Source organism: Anastrepha obliqua, chromosome 3 (genome assembly GCF_027943255.1).
Source record: "Anastrepha obliqua isolate idAnaObli1 chromosome 3, idAnaObli1_1.0, whole genome shotgun sequence".
NCBI lineage: Eukaryota > Metazoa > Arthropoda > Insecta > Diptera > Tephritidae > Anastrepha > Anastrepha obliqua.
In genome coordinates this window covers 119,786,921-119,806,562 of record NC_072894.1, presented here as the reverse complement: position 1 = coordinate 119,806,562, position 19,642 = coordinate 119,786,921, and the positions used below count along the sequence as shown (strand labels likewise).

The 19,642-nt window shown below is 34.8% G+C and overlaps 2 protein-coding genes across 3 annotated transcripts in view; one reads left to right on the top strand and one right to left on the bottom strand.

The window, feature by feature from the left end:
* The first annotated feature begins 3,496 nt into the window (after nucleotides 1–3,496).
* The window catches only part of LOC129240737 (failed axon connections), a 34,289-nt gene continuing 18,143 nt past the window's right edge, over nucleotides 3,497–19,642 (top strand). Inside the window, exon 1 of one of the 2 annotated variants that reach the window (XM_054876707.1) lies at nucleotides 3,497–4,294. In XM_054876707.1, the coding sequence (XP_054732682.1) occupies nucleotides 3,893–4,294 (402 nt within the window). In that variant the 5' untranslated portion in view covers nucleotides 3,497–3,892. The remainder of the gene's footprint in view (nucleotides 4,295–19,642) is intronic. The other variant, XM_054876709.1, reaches the window with a different exon arrangement.
* On the bottom strand, nucleotides 7,885–9,409 carry LOC129240738 (long-chain-fatty-acid--CoA ligase 1-like). Its single transcript, XM_054876710.1, has 5 exons — nucleotides 9,366–9,409; nucleotides 9,121–9,290; nucleotides 8,735–8,971; nucleotides 8,525–8,656; nucleotides 7,885–8,422 (listed from the first exon to the last, which is right to left on the bottom strand). Exons 3-5 carry the CDS (start codon nucleotides 8,870–8,872, stop codon nucleotides 8,315–8,317), a joined length of 378 nt encoding a protein of 125 aa, XP_054732685.1. The 5' UTR covers nucleotides 8,873–8,971; nucleotides 9,121–9,290; nucleotides 9,366–9,409; the 3' UTR covers nucleotides 7,885–8,314.

Sequence of the window (19,642 nt, the reverse complement as noted above, 5' to 3'; positions counted from 1 at the left end):
TCATTCAAACTTAAAAACAATGATATTAAGCGTATCTCAAAAAATAATAAAGTAATTAAAATTAAATTAATTAGCACAGTATTTTTGCGTAGAACTCCTTTTCACATGGGCGACCTTCGGCCGCGCTTCCATAAAATAACCCTCATCAGTCCAACTCCGGCTACGCAATCCACAGTATTTTTGCGTAGAACTCCTTTCCATATTAAAACCATTGAACCCAAAATTAAAACGTCATATGCGTGTATGTAGTAAAGAGGCACAATAAGCCCCATCCCCAACACTAACACTAAACTTAAATACTTAATTTTTGTTCATATTTTTGTTTCATTTGCAGGTATCCGGCAACACCATACTGTTGTCATTCCAATCTTCTTCTTATTCGCGTTTAAAATTGGAAAGTGACTGTATGGACAAATGCATTTGCATTTTATTTTAATAATAAAAATAATTCGAACATAAGGATAAAAATAAGTAAAAACACGCGTGTGAGTGTATATTTCGTGAATTTTAGTGAAGTGTTAAAAAATATATAGTGTAATGTGGCAAATTATAGTGAAGTTCCAAAGGGCATTTTGAGACCTTTTTTATTCAATATCTCGAAAACTAAGCGAGATATCAAAAAATTTTACTTTATCATTTCGTTTTCTTTTGTCGAGTTATATAAGAATCCGTCATCAGATTGCGGCGCCACGGAAACAGCAGAATCCCCAAAATGTCTAAACAAAGAAAAGAACCTTTGTCGGGAAATTGGATTTGGAAAAAAATTTGTCGGGGAATTAAATTCGGGAAAAAGGGTGGCTACCAGCTACTCCAGATCTGTTGCGGTTTCCGGAAATTTGAAGCCCTTTCTTTGAAGTGCTCACCTCTATAGCTCCCGTGAAAAGTCGTATTTTTGTGTGCTTCCACATTTCTCATAATACAACGTTATTAAAGAGATTGTAGAGGTCTGCAATATCCTTATGAACCCAGCTTCAGTATCTACGAACACGCGAGTTTTATGGGGGCGAGGTTAATAATGCTTTCCATTCTTGCTGTCATTTCAAGTGTGTAGATCTGGGCAAGAAAAAGGCAAAAAAAGCTAATATATAAAACTGAAGCGTCCTGCTGCTGACGAAATATAGAAAAGTTGCAATACGCCTATTATTTTTTACCCGACATTATGCACACCTGACTATGGATATTTTCTTTGCCATAATTCGGGAGTTACATATGGAGTTTGAACAATAATGGAACCATCCATCACAATTATTCTTGCGCCGCCCCAATCAGGTATTGTACAGGCGGCAACGAATGGTTGCGTTGATTCTTTCCTATGTGATCAGTTTTTGAAAAGGCGAATTTATTATAATAAATCCACCTTGGTTTTTGCTTACCTAAACAAACCACTCCCATCTTCTCTATTACGTCAGCAAATCAGCTGATTTCTTCAAATTCGGTGAAAGCCAATTAGCGGTTCGATACTGGTTTCATCTTTGCATTCTGTAAATCGTGAAATTTTAATAAAGGTGCCTGTATCTAGTAAATCATTTTGGTAAAATTGTTTGATAATAATGGTTTAATGCCGTCGCAGGGCTTTTGACTAGTTCGAAAATAATGGCGTATGCTTGTTGGTTTTCTTGGTTTTTATCACACAATACTCATATTTGCATCCAGCTTTCCAGATTTATTTACTACTGTTACACACATACTATTACTTTGTTATTGACTTTACCTAGGGCCATAACCAAGGCGAATTTATTACAGGTGACAGCAAACACATATAATTAAAACCCTACATGTATTTGTTGTTCCGTTTGGTACAAGCATCACGTCAAAATCAGTAATCAAATGTAAACATACCAATACATACAAACAAAGCATATCATTTTGACGTAAGCCATACATACGGCGAAAAATTCAGCTGGGTGAATGCTGTCACCTTAATAAATCCACCTTGGCCATAACTATTACAACAATAGTATTTTCGACTGAAGCGAATCAGTTATTCAGGTCATCTGTTTTGTTATGGGTGGGCTACTTATTTATTTCAGGGAAGTGTCCTGCTAATGTTCAAAAGAGGATATATAAGTGCTAAGGGAAAAATAGGCAAAAAGTAATTAAAAAATGAGCGTGTAGACATTAGGTTAGCTAAAACATACTGAAGTCCAACATTGCTGCTGAACTGCAACACCAGTTTTAAAATGGGGTTGTCGTGCTCTTATAATTAGTAGAAAAGTTTTACGGTACATATTTCTTTTTATTATGGTGAGACAATTTTGTGTTCGATACTTTTTCCGCTTCAAATTTTTGACAGTTGCTTTGATGCAGCGAATTAAGCAATTACATATAAAGAAAGTATTTGCCTTTGCTGATTTCAATATTTCTGGAGTTGAAATCCTCATTTGGTAGATGTTTTAACAATAGTATTAGAACAAAAAACACGTGAACACTTTTTTGCGCATTTGACTAATATCCAAACGCTTTGGTTATCTTTTAATTTATGGGTATACATACGTTTTTTGGTCTTCTTCTTGGCTATGATTGCTGTCAAAATTTTCACTAGCCCTGCCGCTCGAGAACTTTTCACCACATAGCTGTCAAAAATGTATAATCCCAAGCACTTCTCAATAAATTGGAAAAGAACCATATTATTAAATATTAAGGAGCTACATAATCCTATACTAAGAAAAAGATTTTAAAACATTGGTAAAGTTTAATATATATCAAACATTTGAAAATTGTTTTTATATTAATTTATGTTATATATATATATCAAATCCACTTTGGACAAGAAACAGGAAATGATAGAAAAGGTTTTTATTAATAACTCTCGACCCTCGGTATGCAATGACAAGGTTGCGAGTGTATTATTGTAATGAATGCTTCTCATAATAAACATCGGTTATTCGAGGGCAACATAAAATTGTGATGGTTCCATTTGCGGAACAAATCCAAAACGCTTATGGGAGGAGCTCGGCCAAAACCCAACAAAGCATATGCGCGCCATTTATATATCACACACGATGTGTAAGAGCACATAAGGAGCACGACTTCCGAGAACCGCTACTTTAGTTTTGGTGAATTTCATAATTGAGCTACGTCATTACAGAAGATAAACAAATGATTTATTCTATATTTGAGGCTTTCCCCTCACTTTTGCTAATTCTTTCTCTTCTTTTTGTTTTTTTTTTATTTTCTGTACTGACGTCACGACCCTTTGGACGGCTCAATTTTGTGTTCCATCATTTTTGTATATCATAACTTAATTACAATGTAGAAATTTAAATGGCTTATGGATTTTTAAGTTAAGCTCATTTTGTAGTTGTGAGTATTTTGGAAGTATTTTAGGGTTGCCTAAAAGTAATTTTTCTATTGGAAATGAAAAGGCACTCATTGAATTGGGTTGCATTTTATGTATCCATTTTCACTGGAAAGCTTATGGAAAAGTAGGAAAATTTTTAATACGAAGCCGTTAACCCTGTATGTACACATTATACAGTGACATTATACAGTAGACAGCGCAGTGCACAGTGTATTTATACTGGTTTGGTTCGAGTCGATCAGAGTGGTTAATTGAAGTTGTTTCTCTTTTCTCTTTCAGTTTTGTTTGTGATTTCGTCGGGGAAGGTGTGTGTGGTCGTGCCGATTTTGCATTTTGTGGCTTTAAGTGAAGTAGTACATAAGGATTTTTAGCTGTCTATATGTATACATATACTTGTTTATTCCATTGTGTGTACACTTAGTGCTGTAACGTTAGCAGTGGAAAGCCATTCCTTATCCCAGATAAAAATTGGGAATATCAAGAAGTTCTTGTAGTGAAAATTTTTTTTTTTGGAAATTTTTAAAAATTTACAAAAGAAAACTTAGTATAAACTAAAATTAAATAAATAAAAGAAAAGAAAACAAATAAATAATGGCATCCGAGGTAAGTCAAGCACCACTCATCGAAAATAAGGTTGCTGAAGAAGCGGCGGCGGCTGCGACCAAGCCAGAAACGACAGCTACAGAATCCGTAGCTGCTAAGGAGAACAACGCTGAAAGCAATGGTGCCGATGCAGCGAATGCACAGGAGAAAGGCGACGACACAAAGGCGTCGGCCGGTGAAGATACAAAAAAAGATGGAGACAATGCAACTACTGCAGCAGCAGCAAACAGTAAAGCCGAACCAGCACCAAAGTTCAATGTGCATAAAACGAACTTTGAGAAGGATATAATATATCTGTACCAATTTTCCCGCACTCCTTTGCTGCCATCGCTTTCACCATATTGTCTAAAAGTCGAAACCTGGCTACGTCTGGCAGGTCTCAAATACGAGGTAAGAAAAGATACATATATGTGTGAATACACAGAAATTTTCAAATACATACATACATATGCATATATGCACGTAGAAGTAAAAATCCTCATTAAAAAATAGAAAAACCCACATACGGTTAGATAGGCAGATACAGGATTCAGCATTCATACATATATAAATACATATTTGTATGTATGTACATACATATGGACATACATACATACATTTCATAAAGTATCGAAACTACCGCCACCGCATACACTTTGTCATATCATCATATAAAATTCAAAACTCGCTTCGCCATATTGAATTTTGTCTCACACACTGTTTCCGCTGGAAAAAGGGCAGTTGCCTTGCCCTGTTCCTTGTTGTTTCACTCCTTGCACGCTGAGCATTGGCTAGTTGCTATGAGTTGAGTCGGCGTTGAGACTGGAAGCGTACTTCCAATGTTGCTATACCCCGCAATGCATACACACACAAAGTCACTCAATGATACTCTTTTTTCCTGGTGCTGCGCGCAACGTGCGCAACGCACAAAGAGAGCGGGGTGGAACTGCATCGAACATAGTCGTGTACTAGAAAGAATTTTGCCCGTTATATTGCATTAAAGCTGTTTACCAGATACATATGCATATATATACATACATATGTACCTACATTAATATTACAAAGGAATATGAATGTGTGTTATGTTAGAAATATATGGTATGATATGTGTTTGTGTATGTGCTGTTTGCATATTTTTATGAAAATGCAGGTGTTGCAGTGCTAAAAGTTTGCTTGCAAAAAAAAACCAACGAAAAAAGTAAATAAATGTAATGCAGGCTTGAAATCAGGTGCCAACAGTTGCTCAAATTGAAATGCAAGTATATCAACAAACTTGTATGCAATTTGTACAAACATATATACTATATGTATAAATATGTATGCATGTATACTAAATATGTACAATACATACCAATGTAATTAAGGATCAGTCATAGCGCAGCAGGGGGTCACGAAGTAGTTAAATGATAGAAATAGAGTGGTTGTGCAGACACAAATCGCTCGATTGCAACAATAATGTCATAACTAAAAACACTGACTATGTAAAAAAAATTACATATTAACTTGTGTTCTATTTCCTCTTATGAGGCATTATAGTCGCAAATTGTTAAGCGGGCTTTGCGACTTTTTCTGCAGTAATAAAGTTTTTGTATATTAGTAAAAAGTCGATTATTGTGCGTTTGTGCAATAGTCGATACATCACTAGGTATGCATAGTTAAAGAGTATAAAAAGAAAAAAAAAATATACTTTTCATTCGGTGTCTTGTCTCGAAAGTTATGCTATATTTGTGGTAAATGTAGACTTGCAAGCAAATTTCCGGTTGATTTTCACCATGCAACTAGCAGTGATGTGCCAATATTACTTACAATATGTATTTTATGTATGGTATTTTTACTTTTGATAAGACATTTTTATGTATTTTAAAAGCTAAAAAGGTTAACCTTACGAAATGTGATATTGCATGCACACCCGGAAATTTGTGTGTGCCTTTAAATATCATTTTAAACAAGTTCGAGTATCAATTGTAATGAATATTAAAAAAAATATAGTTTTTAAAATACACTCTGTTTATTTTGCTGCTTTAAGGGGTTAGGTGGGTTTCAAAAGCTCAAAATAGGTACATTTTTATGAATTTTTTTTTATTTAATCAACAGAATATTTCATTCCATCAATTTAACACATAAAAGATACATATTTTATAAGTAGTTTGTGAAATTTTCATTGAAAAATTTTGAAAATTAAGGCGTGGACACGTCGTCTCCTATGACCCCTCAAAAAAAAGTTCTCTCGGCGTAGTCAGGATAACTCATGACAGATTCATCTGAAATTAAAAACAAAAAATTTTCTGTTAGTAGATGTTTCAAACTCGTGCTTGGACGGCGTTGGCGGCGTTGAAAACAAAAAACCCTTATTTTGAGTAGAATTTGCACCCTTCATGCCCTTGAAAAATTACTTGGAATAGAAAAAAAAAAATTCCTTCGTTCAAGCACGAGATAATGTTATTCCAAAGACGTGTGCAAAATTTGAACAAAATCGCTTCATAACTTTTCGAGAAATCGTGTCCACCGACTTAAAAAATCGAGTTTTGAGATAAACGTGTTTAAAAACGAAACGCTGCACTGACATGGCCTGATGGGCGGAACTTCTGAAGTGTCTATCTCGTAAAATTTTACTCGGATCAATTTGAAATTTTAGGAGAATATTTTAAACATATTCTACTATTTAATAAGACAAAAAAAATAAATCGATTTTTTGAAATTTTCAAACCCACCTAACCCCTTAAATAATCCCAATGGTATCTAAGATAATAGAGTCCCGCAGAAACGCCAAAAAAAAGTTTACGTGTTTTAAACGATCATATCTAGGCAAGCAATAGAGAACTTTAGATAAATTATCCATCATAAACAACTCCTTCGAAATCGGCTATCAGGAAGAGCGTTTCGAAATACACAAAAAAAAAACCGTTGCCGAGATTTTGTTATAAATCTAGGTTAGCCTTGAAATGTGGCTAGCAACATTGACTGTCAAATGAGAAGTAACGTGAAATTTACCCTGCAAACCAACTACCTGCTATTTACCCTGCTAACTTGTGGGTATCGTTCACCTGTGAAGTTGTGAGCTTTGTAGTAATTTTATATTCTACGCCGTGCACTTTCTACCTACTTCCAGTCTATACGTGTGATGATTTTATTCGCTCGCACTAACAGAAATTTCTCAATACTGCTGTGCTGCTCTAATTGACATTCAAGTTGTGAATGATGTGGGTAACATGTAGTGAACAAAACCTTCTGAACTCATGAATGTTGTTGTTAACATGTAGTGAACAGAATTTCATGAACTAGTGAATTTCGTTGTTAACATGTAGTGAACAGAATCTTTTGGGCCGGTGAATGTTATTGTTAACATGTAGTGAACAGAATCTTTTGGGCTGGTGAATGTTATTGTGAACATGTAGTTAACAGAATTTCATAAACTAGTGAATTTCGTTGTTAACATGTAGCTAACAGAATCTGATGAATAAGTGAATTTCGTTGTTAACATGTAGTTAACAGAATCTCTTCAACTGGGTAATTTTGTAGGTAATACTTACGGATCCTATATACAATAATCCTTCAAAATTACTGAAACAAATGGTTATTTATTGAATATTATTTATTTAATGAATCATTTTAATATTTATTTAGTGAATTTTTAGTTTCTAAATAAAATTAATACAATATATATTATATTATAATAATTTTTTTAGTATGTTCTATTTATGTACAGCTATTTATATTAATTTACTATTTACATTATAAAATTACGTTAAGTTTTAGTTATTTATTTTAATATTTACATTATAAAATTAGGTTTGGTGTTGGACAAATATTAGTTTTAGTTATTTATATACATGAATTAGTTTAGTTTTTAGAAAAGTTTACGTTTTAGTTTTAATGTACATAAATTAGTAAAATATTTACATTCTTAAATTAGGTTTTGGTGTTAGAAAAGAACATCAATTAAAGTAATTTGACATTATAAAATTAGGTTTGGTGTTAGAAATATTTTAGTTTTAGTTATTTATATACATTAATTAGTTTAGTTATAAGAAAAGTTTACGTTTTAGTTGTTATGTACATAAATTAGTAAATATTTACATTTGATTACTCTTTTCTAATAAAATTGTATTTAGTACCTGAAGAATAGTTTTGGCTAAAATGGTAATAGTTTGCTTTTATGCCGGTATTTAAAATATCTATTTTACAGAAATTTAAATTGCTGCCTAATTAAATAAATAGCAATTACATGTTTTTTCTATTTTCGCATAAAGTTTAAAATTGTTCGCATTTTACTTCTTACTCCTCTACGGGGTTTCTCGCACTGTTTTCTTCAATTGTGGCCGCCTCGCTTTGCATGTTGGTGTTGAGGTAAGCAAAAATGTATTGATGCTGCAGGTCACCAATTTGAACAGTATTAACATTTGTTATTTATGTTTCATTTACATTGGACTTTCAGCTTTCTATTTTCCTGAAATTTAACTTTGTAGACCGGTAAAGAAATTTTCTATGGAAGTTCAAAGTGTGTATACATTTTTTTGAAGCACCCGGTATATCCTTGACCTGGTATATTAATACAAAATTTGTAATTATTAACTTTAAATTATGATATTATTACCACGTCATACGTTACTAGTATAAGCAGATATGCACTGGGCTACTTACCTGTTCGAAGGATTTCAGTCCGCTCTGCTTACCCCAATTCAGCATATCGCTCCTGATGCCCTTGACGCGATTGTCGTTCGCCCACTGCTTGAGAACATCCACATCAGGCACGACGACGGCTATGATGCAGCTCTAAATGGGCGTTAAGGGTTGTATGTAAATATGGCGTGAACATGAAAAGCTAGAAATTATGTCAAAAAATGGAATTACCTTAAGGCTCTCTCCGTAAACGTACACCTGATTTACATATTGGCTCAGAGTGTAAATATTCTCAATCTTCTCCGGTACAATATATTCGCCCTGGCTTAGCTTGAAAATGTGTTTGCGACGATCGATTATGCGCATCATGCCATTTGGAAGCCACGTGCCCACATCGCCCGTGTGGTGCTAGCCTTCAGAGTCAACAGCCTCAGCAGTTTTCTCGGGAACTTTGTAATAACTGCGACGCTAAGGTAGAGAAAGAAATTATCATTCAAGTGCCTTTATAACTCGATTTAAGATTGTGAAATTGTTAATTTTCTCCAAGTTAGTTTTAGTCACAGAAATCAAGTTCGCACAGGAAGAAACCATTATTTGCTTAAATGATCAACACCTACCCGTGGAATACGTAAGAACCGCGCACGCACACCTCCCCAGTGTTTTGACTGGCGAAATACTCCATCTCCGGCACATCCACAAGCTGTAAAAGATTTGTTGACATCAACTCTCTGTATGTACAAGTATATGCAATTTGTGAAATTGAATTGCTTTTGATGCACCTCTTTTTCTGAAAATAAAAATACATTTTATTAGTTTAAATATATATAAAATTGGAAAATTTAATAAACATTGTTCAACTTACCTTTTCGCTTGGAGATTTTCACAGAATTAAAGGCGATTCATTTTTGTATTTGACATTTGCAACTTGTGTTTTGCTGTCACTTTCGCACTCACTATAGTTAAGTTTAATAAGTATGCACGAAAATTATGAGATAAATATATGTATAACCCATCGAAAATGACAAAAGAATTAAATGTGATTGTGTGGGTATTATTGGAAAAATTGAGTGAATGTGTTGGTAAAATTGGAAAAACTGGTGAACGTTGGTTTGCAGGGTATGAGCTTCGCACACATATCTATTGACATAAAAAATATAAAGAAGACTTACTTAGACTCTTTGTGAAGACGTTTCGCTTAAAATGCAATGTCTTCGGAGTATTCGAACTGAGGGACTTCACTCGCAAACGAACTGTCAGTTTTCGATCAATTTTAAAGGACACGTGCATTTTAAATTGGTGTGAAAAATTGTTACTGCCATCTTGCGCTGTGTATTCACAGCGTGAATTAAATACTACACTACTTTGCCGTGAGATACATACATACATACGAAAGTTCACACATAGTTCACGGTAATGCAATTTGTATGGATTTTGAAACCCATTTCATGTTAAACGCGAACTTAGTGCTTTGCTTTAGTATGTAGTACAGTAAATTGTTCAAACTTTTCACGGGGAATAATGTTAAAGGAAGCAGGACGTTTATGTAAAACCTACTGGAGTGCCATTGCCCACTATTCAGAGAAAATTTGTTGATAAAATAAATTTCATAGTACTCGTATATCATTTGGTTTCACGGCATCACTAGAACGATTGATTTCCATAAAGCAGTTAGAGTGCCTGTAAGACAGTTAATCACTGTCGGAAGATTTATAAATTGCATGATTAATTTTTGCCACCTTGTTTAGGTACAAGTATAACAATCTATAAGTTAGAAATACATTTTTTCTATTACTTACATATATGTAAATATTTATATGTATACTACTAGCATTTATTTTATCTTATTAACATTTTCCTGAAAACATGTGCCGCCCCAACTTCTACTCTTTGAAACTCGTTAAGTGGCTAATTAGCATATGTTTTTAAAAACCTTTTCTGTCGATCTCTTTCATTTCCTGAAAGGCGAGTATACTAATATATATAAAAATAGAGTACAAATTTTATAATTAACCAATAATGATATAAATTCATTAGCTTTTTAGAAAACATAAATTTGTATTCGTTCTCAAAAACAGCCAATACAAAATGTACCTAGTAAAGAAAAAATATTGCCTTATATAATATTTTTTTAACTCAGTATAAGGTATTTTAAAAAAATAAATAAAGTTACCGATCTAACAAACATTCTTCTTTAGAAAAAAGTTACAGTTGATTCATTGATTAATATTAATGCCAATATCAGTATATTTTTGGTTTGTTTCTTTACGACGAGTAACTTGACATAAATAGTTAAAGGATTTTTATGGTTTTTTTTTATCTCAAAATCTGTATACTATTTCTCACATGTTCTTCAAAAAAGGTTCAACTCAAAAATTTTTACCGGTAAACGTAAAAGAAAAATCTTAATTAGAAAAATCACAAGTATTTTGGCAGAAATTTACAACAATAATCGAGTTGACCACTGCTAAATATGAATAGTATAAATGAAAAAACTGGAACTTCAAAAATTGCGCGGCGGCCGCCGTAGCCGAGAGAGGTCGTTGGTTCGAATCTCGGTGAAAGCAAAATTAATAAAAACATTTTTCTATTAGCGGTCGCCCCTCGGCAGGCAATGGCAAACCTCCGAGTGTATTTCTGCCATGAAAAAGCTCCTCATAAAAATATCTGCCGTTCGGAGTCGGCTTGAAAATGTAGGTCCCTCCATTTGTGGAACAACATCAAGACGCACACCACAAATAGGAGGAGGAGCTCGGCCAAACATCTAACAGAAGTGTACGCGCCAATTATTTATTTATTTTAAACGTAATTTATACAAAATTAAAATACTACTAATAGTAGTAACAATAATAATAACAACAACAATAATTGGGGAGAAAACATAATCTATTATTTTTGCGTAAAATGTTTGCGCAAATGCTTTAAAACTGTTTTATGGACGATCTTTAGCTTCTAGGCGATGTTACGTCTACGCCGGCCAACTTCGATTATATCTGTGATTTCATCGACATTTTCTTTAACATCAAATATGCCTGAACGAAATCGTCGAAACCAAAAAAACGGCACCATAAACACCATTTACAATATCAGCGGCCTAGTTTGCATTTTCGCCTTTATCAAAGAAAACTGTAAAATATATTTAATATATCAAATTTTCTCTTTGTTGAGTTCCATTGTTAACACTCTGTAATACACCACTCATTGGAATAAACCAAAAACAACAAACGAATTTTTTACCGTGGAATGTCACCTTGTTTGATTGATACTTTACGAGACATCGATTACTACAGTCGTCTACCGAGAAAATAATGAATTTCTTTTTCCCCAAACTATTATAATTTAAATGGTACTAATAAGAGATTCAAAACCTCGGGCATGAAACACCAAATGATAGAAAAATATTTTTTTAATAGCGGTTGGTCCTTGGCAGGCAGTGGTAAACCTCCTAGCACATTTTTGCCATAAAAACACATCCGTTCGTAGCCGGAATAAAACTGTAGGCCCATCCATTTGAAAGGATTAATAAGAATAACACATGAAACGAGGGCCTTAAGCAGCCAGGTTCCTCGATGGAAAAGTACTTATTAATTTCTTTTTACACTTAAAGCATAGAACTAAGTGCGCGTTTCACGTGAAATGGCTGACGAAATCCATACAAATTGCATTACCGTGAAATATGCATGCAATTTCGAATGCATTTTACGGCAAAGTACAATAGTACTCAGTTCACATCGTGAAAGCACAGCGCAAGATGCCAGCAACATTTTTTCAGACCTATTTAAAATGCACGTCATTTAAAAGTGCTCGAAAACTAACAGGTTGCGAGTGAACTGTCTGCGTTCGAATACTTCGAAGATATGGCATTTTTAACGTCGATTATAACCGTTTAACACAGCAGGATACTCTTTGCGAATATTTAGAAAAAGTGTCATAATCCAAAAGCATGTTATAGATGTGTACATAAATTGCAGAAATGACAAGCAGTGTTTGTAGTTGTTGTTGTTGTTGTAACAGCATGAACAATCCCCATAAATGTTTCGAGAATGCTGCTGGAGTGACAGGCCTTGGTCGCATATAAATCTAGATCGTTCCGATAACCCGCAGAACAGACTAACGTGCAAACGATGACCATCAGTTCTTCTTTTGTGCTGCTTTTCTCATTAGTTGAAAATGTGTCTACATGTACTTTTATTAAGGGAGACATAGTAAATTAAAAACTTTGAAGCCATTTTTCTCGTAGAGTCATGATGTTCTTCTAGGAAACGAGAAATATCTTGTTAATTTGTTTGTCAAGTTGCATCAAGATATCTGAGAGTCGGACGGGCGGATGGTATGACTGCTTTCTGTTTTAATATATTATATTCATATTCTTAAATTCATGCTTAGCGAGAATAAATGAAATATAAGCATTAACTTTGGTAGAGATTTTATTAATGAGAGATTTTTAGAGAGAGGATGGTGCTACTCCCATTGCAAATCGGGGATCATTACTTATATTCGGCACGTATTGTTGATTATTATTACAGAAAGTAGATATGGCTGTTTGCCGATAGGAGTAAGTTGTGCACCGATTTTTGTTAAAATCTCTAAATTGTTACTCCTATCAACTCCTCATGGCAATCTGAACATTTTATTATATCTACATACATACATACATATATATATATCGGTTAATTCACACAATTCAAAATTGCCGGCGAGTGACTAACAGCATTCCCATAAGGAAAATTCACGTCAATTTTATCACACAGGGCATACATATGTATGTACATATGTTTTCTCAACTTATTTGCCATTGATGACCAATTTTGAATGCATTTAAACTTGACACGTACTACTTTCCCATCGATTCACTGAACGATGGATCTCCCTCATTCCATTCCATTAATTTAATACTTTACAACCCCTAATCTATAGCTTGACGGCGACACTCCTGTAGTGAGTCGATTTACAAAGCTTGGGCTAGGCTCTCAAAAACCAAATACAACAAAAAAAAACCTGGAGCAGCAGATTAGTTTACCATTCATTACTCATAGTTTGCTGTACAGTTGATAAATGCGAGAAAATGGTGTAAATAATACAAAAATAATTCAGTTTCTGTTGTAAGTAAAGTGGATGAATTGCCGCAAACATAAAGACATCCAAGTATATGCAAGCATTATTTATATATGTAGTACATATACATAGTATTTGCCGCAATTATTGTGCAGAGGAGAGGTGGTGCTTCCGTGTGTGTGTGTGTGTGTGAGCTCAGTGCTGCTCTGTTAATCCTTTTAGGCATTTCTTTGACATATCATCACAGTTACCGTTTGTTCTACTCCTCTCACGCATGATATGATTCAGTTGCTTAATAACCCATGCTATACTGTACGAGTTCTTTACTTACGTTGTTTTTGTTATTGTTGGTGTTGCATTGTTTTTAGGCATTTCTCTACCCGTCGCATCGGTGGGGCGTTCCAGTAGAACAGATCTACATACATATACATACACATACATAGCTATATATATATATATATTGTATATATGTATATATATGTAAGCACTTATTCACACATGGTCTGTTCATACAACTGTGTGTACGAGTATGTTTGTACGTGCATTATACACGTCCCGTACAGTGCGCGCAAAGGCGACACTGGCGGATTGGCACAACACGACTGTTTGGAAATGGAAAGTAAACAATTCTGCTTTGACTTCAATGGCAGTGATGATGGGTTTGTTGGTGTTGCCTTCGTAGTCGTTACTGTCACCGAGTGTTAATTATGATTCCCTTCTTTGTGTTGGGTTGGTTTAAGAGATAACGCGTTGTGTGCCATAGGCAGGCAGCCGTCAACAGCAAAATAGCAACATTTGTATAAGAAACACTGCATTTCTTTTTTTATTGTTATTGTATATGTAAATATGATCCATTGCCGCTATTAGTATACCGGCTGCCAATTAAGCGTGACTTCTTGTAGATAGCGTAGATATTTTTTTATAGCAGCATTCGTCGGCCGTCGTTATCAGTGCAACGCCATCCATCAGCTATTTATGTAAACTGAGAAAAGAGAATTAATAAACATCCGTCCCAAGTCATTGTATAGCAATTGCGTCTCATTAAAACGATAGGAACTTAAAAAAAGAAATGCATACGCAACCGTCAATATCTAACGCTTCGATCAAAATAGTATTAAAATTACAATGCTACCCCAAAAAAATTTATAGATAGATATACATATACATATACATATGTATGTGCATTCGATAATAAAATTTGAACGGATGTTGGTAGCTGCGTACTCAAATTTGATACAAATTTCAAATAATGCAAGAAAAGAAAATGAATACAATACACCCCGATAAATGTCACTTCGAAAGAGTGTGACTCATGCAATTTCAATTGGGAATATATGGGAATATTATACTACATGGTATTATTTAATTAAATTTTTTTTTGTGCTAGCCACCAATGGCCGGAAAAATAATAAATGACAATTAAACGATAGTCAATTCAAGCAACTCTAAGCACGTAATTAATTCGTTAACACAATTATGTTACAATACATTTTTTTTTTTCAAAAATACAGAAAGTGTGCATCATCTTTGGAATGCCCTGTTAGATGTTATTCATTATTCGAATTGTATCTACATATGTATGTATGTATGTGTGTATCTATCCATTTTAATTTGATATAATTTATGAAAAACTGAAAGTATAATAAAAAGTCTACTGAAAAAAACTGTGGCACAGGAAGGTTATAAGAAAGGTCTTCGATTCAAACGCAACAGAACATCTTCATTTACATTTGTATGAAAATGACTGGTGCTGCTGGCTGCTTTATAACGTTCGGAGCTCCAAAAAAGTCACCAGGTTAGGTCATGCTAGGTTAGAGGCATAGTTAGACATGTATGTGTGAAGAACCGGTGCTTTTAAGTATTGTGGTTGGTGAACTGCTGCGTGTTAATAATCAAGTCCCTAGGGAGCAAACATTCAAGCCTGATAGCTACTAAGCGTGTGTATAAAGTGAGGGCCATTATGTATGAATTTTAACCGTGGAAGAACAGGTCAGCTAAGGAGTAGATACTGATGTGATTCCATTTTATCATCTTTAAATGCAGCTACCTCGAAGTTACCATATGTTGAGTCTTATAGCATGGACTCCCAATAAAAATTGTCTGTTTAAGACATTCACTGAGCTATCATCCAGCCGAAGCTCTTTCCTTCATTTGGAAATATTGCGGATCAAAAGACCTGCAACTTCTTAAGCTTTTAAACAAGCACATTCATACAACCTTTTATACAACTTTTGGCATTTATATTTCGCTATTTAGAGAGCTGATTCTTTGATGCGTAATATACTTGAACGGAGAGAAGAACACTGAATTAAAGCACCTAAGTGTCGGTCTGCAGAGCACTGCCTAATAATAATAATAATTTTTCATCTGTAGTGTACTCAAAGACCGACCTAAAAGGGCACTGGGATATTCCCGAAAACTTATATACATTTCCGGTTTTCTCTGTAAAGTTTCACAACTGGGTGGTAAGCAGAGAAATCCCTTACAATCTGCCTGGAGTTGCCCTAGAAAAACCTTGAAATTATTTCAGAGTTGCAGCCAAATACTTACTCAATAGGAACTATTGTGGTACACAGACGTGTTGTTGTAACCGCAGTCAGGGGTAAATATTTTATTACCCATTTAAGAGAGATAATATCCAGCGGTTATATATTTACTTTCAATCAATGTTATTAAAAAATTGTTCTCCACTGTATGTAGTACAAATATCTTGTAAATGTTTTTTTTTTATATTTTTGGAATATTGTTGTTGCTTCTGATGATAGGAGTTATTTTAGGCATTCATATCGAAGTGATGTAACAGTGGAACCAGGAAGAGTGTTACCTCGACGAAGTTGTACCGAAGCGAAAAGGGTTTAAACGAGGGAATACATATATTTTTGCTATATCAAGGTTCTTTTTAATTAAATAGGTGTCAAAGTATATCCAAATTCATGTGGAGTATCCAGATCATAATTTTGACAGCTTTCCACGCTGGCCTCCGATTATAGCTTTTACATGGCAATAGCCAGTGATGGTCGCAATTGTCTTCTTAGGTCCAAAGGTTGGTATACGTTTTATTGGGCGCCTCCTTAAACTCGAAGAAATTACTTCCGGTAACTCAAGTTTCACCCGATCGATGACTATTGTCATCGCCTTCAGATAGAGTTGAATATACTTCAGAAAAGTCGATTTTACTGTAGATATATAAGCATGCTTTAGATTGTCAATTGTACGTCGAAATTCGATGGATATGATTTACAGCTGACTATTGTTAAGTTTTTTGTAGACAGCAAACTAATGGTTTCCTACTAAAAGCATGTACATCTCATCTACGAAGTAAATCGTAAAATATGATGGTCTCCTCTTGTAACAATCGTCACCGAGGGATCTAGGAGATTCACGAGCTCGATTATATGAAATGAATGTAGAAGTTATTTGCATCACAGAATTTGAGGGCGAAAACACTAATTGTACAAAGGATATGCCATCTGCATGTCACTTAGTAAAAAAGTACAATTAGTGCATCGACCATGAGTGACGTTAAATTAATTGAAAATTAACTGGCCTCCTCTAAGGCTCGACATCTGTGGTTGCGCTTTTAACTTTACCAAGCTATAAATAGAATTTAACATATTTCTGAAAAATCAACAGTTAAATTAATCAATTAATGTCAATGCAATATAATGAGCCGTAAATGTATGTGCTTACATACATACGTACGAAGTTTAATTTATCCCTCTAAGAGTGAAAAACAGAATTGTAACATATCTTTTCATACCATTGTAAATACATATGTATGTATATTTGTGTATTGCATTCACAGAGATATGCAATTTCGTTGATGTATGCATGCATGCACGTACATAGCTATAGTATGTCGCATTCGCGTTCGCCTTCGCTTTCGCCGGCCGGAAAAATGCAAAAGCAGCAGAGACAACAGCAAAAAGAGAAAACATTACTGGGCCGAGTACTCGTACTCTTTTGGTAAATACATAATATGTATGTACATACAATAGTGTATGCACACATGTACAACACCCCCAATTGAAAGGCGCTGTTGACTACTACTTTGTAATTTAGGGTGTGGGAGCTCATAGCAATTAACTGGATTTACAATGGTTCTCTCTTTCGCCATTTCTATTTCTCAGCAGCGGCGTTGCGGTCGGCGCTATCGCTGCTTTGGTCGCTGATGGGTGTGTGTACACTTAGCATAGTCGAAGTGAAGTTGATGCTGTAGTAAATGAGAACGGGGGGCAATGAGTCACAAACTCTCTTGTGTACGCTTATAGTGTGCAATCACACACATACAGTGAAAGATGAAGTGTAGGGCGTGCGACCGCTAGTGTGTGTGAGTATGTGAACTGTAACTGAGTAAGTACTGCGCTTGTGCAGTTTGCCACAAACTGCGATTGAGTAGCGATGGCGCGCCTCTTGGAAGGGTAGACAATAAACTGGATTGGACTGGACTGGAATGAAATGAAATACATACATACATATATACATTTGTGAATATGTGTGCTTGTGTTGAAGGAGGCACTTTGCAGCAAGTAAACGTTGGTTGGTGCCCTTTCGCCTAGCAGCACTGAAGCCAGCGCTATCTCCGCCACCGCCACTCCTGTCGCGCTACCACCCCCTCAACGTTCGGCAGCAATAAGTACTATTGATGTGTATACAAATTTACGCATAGCACATGAGTGGATGAGTATAATATAATTTATTGTGTGGGCTTGAATGTTTGACTCTGAATTCTTTCTGCAACGAAAAACTAAATGTTCTACACTATAATGCGAATTATTGCAATTTTAAGCCTTGCTGACTGACTGGATTGGCAATGCGAGCGTGCGCGCACATACAGACGTAAGACGCTCCGCTATGTCGAAGAGAAAAAAACTGCAAGAATGCAAATGCTTAATTGGCGCAATGAATTAATAAAGAAAAATTCTTGTCTGTTATGCGCTGCGCCCTCAGCGTCTCAGCCAGCAAGTCCATAAAAAGTACTTACTTCCTTACATACATATGTATGTACATATGTATATTGATGTGAGTACATGTGCGCCTATATTACATACAAATTATTAAAGTGGTGGTGTGTACAAAAAACTTGGATACTTTGAATTGTGTATCATTGGAAATTTATGGCCCCACCCTGTTAGAGCCGCACTGAATTCTGGAAAATGATAAAAACGCCAACCACACCCATACACAATGGCTGAGGGTATGTAGCCAGCAGAAGGCAGCAGGAAATATACTACAGGCAGCGAACACAAAGCAGCGCTCAGTTTACTTTCTCGCACTGTGGCACAGGAGTAGGGAATCGTTTTGCTTATTTAGAATAATCAGATTCCAGTGGCGGTTGCATGACACAGACACAGAGTTTAGTGGAAAATGCAACAGAGAGAATTCGAACTAAGCTTAATTATTGAGCGATAACTGAATTGAAATAGTCGAATTTTATTTCTCTGGTAAAATAAAAATAAAAGAGCCAAGTATCCGTTAAATTGTTAAGACATGCGTACACATTTAAAAATATCTATAAATCTACACACATACATATGTACATATATGTTTGAACATGCCAGAAGAAATAGATATGTATGAGTGTGTATAGGCGTAATGATTAAGCAGGCGGCATATGTTTAAAATCAATCGTGTAGATGCTAAAAGTTTTTGAGTTAATTTTTTTTATCGTAATTTTTGAATGCTAGGATGTACTTATTCGCGTGAATATATTTATAATTCACTTTAAGTTATATGTTTTAAGTAAATACATACATATATTAAATTGGGTTTTCAAGATCAATTTTATTGCCAAGATCGCCCGATTAAACGCCTTTGAAATATTTTTTGTAAGGGTGTCTCAAAGATGGAGTTAATAAGAATAAACTATAATATTTGCTTTCAAATTTAATATTTAGTGTGAAATCACCGAGATAGGGTCCCTGTTGTCTCGAGAGCCATCTTTACTACTATGCCTGTATGAACTCCCATTGAAATTTGAAAACCCAACTCGATATTGAAAGACCCTGTATACTATTTTTATGCCAACATGTTGAACATAACACATACATATCTACATACATACATGAAATTTGCGTACACAGTATA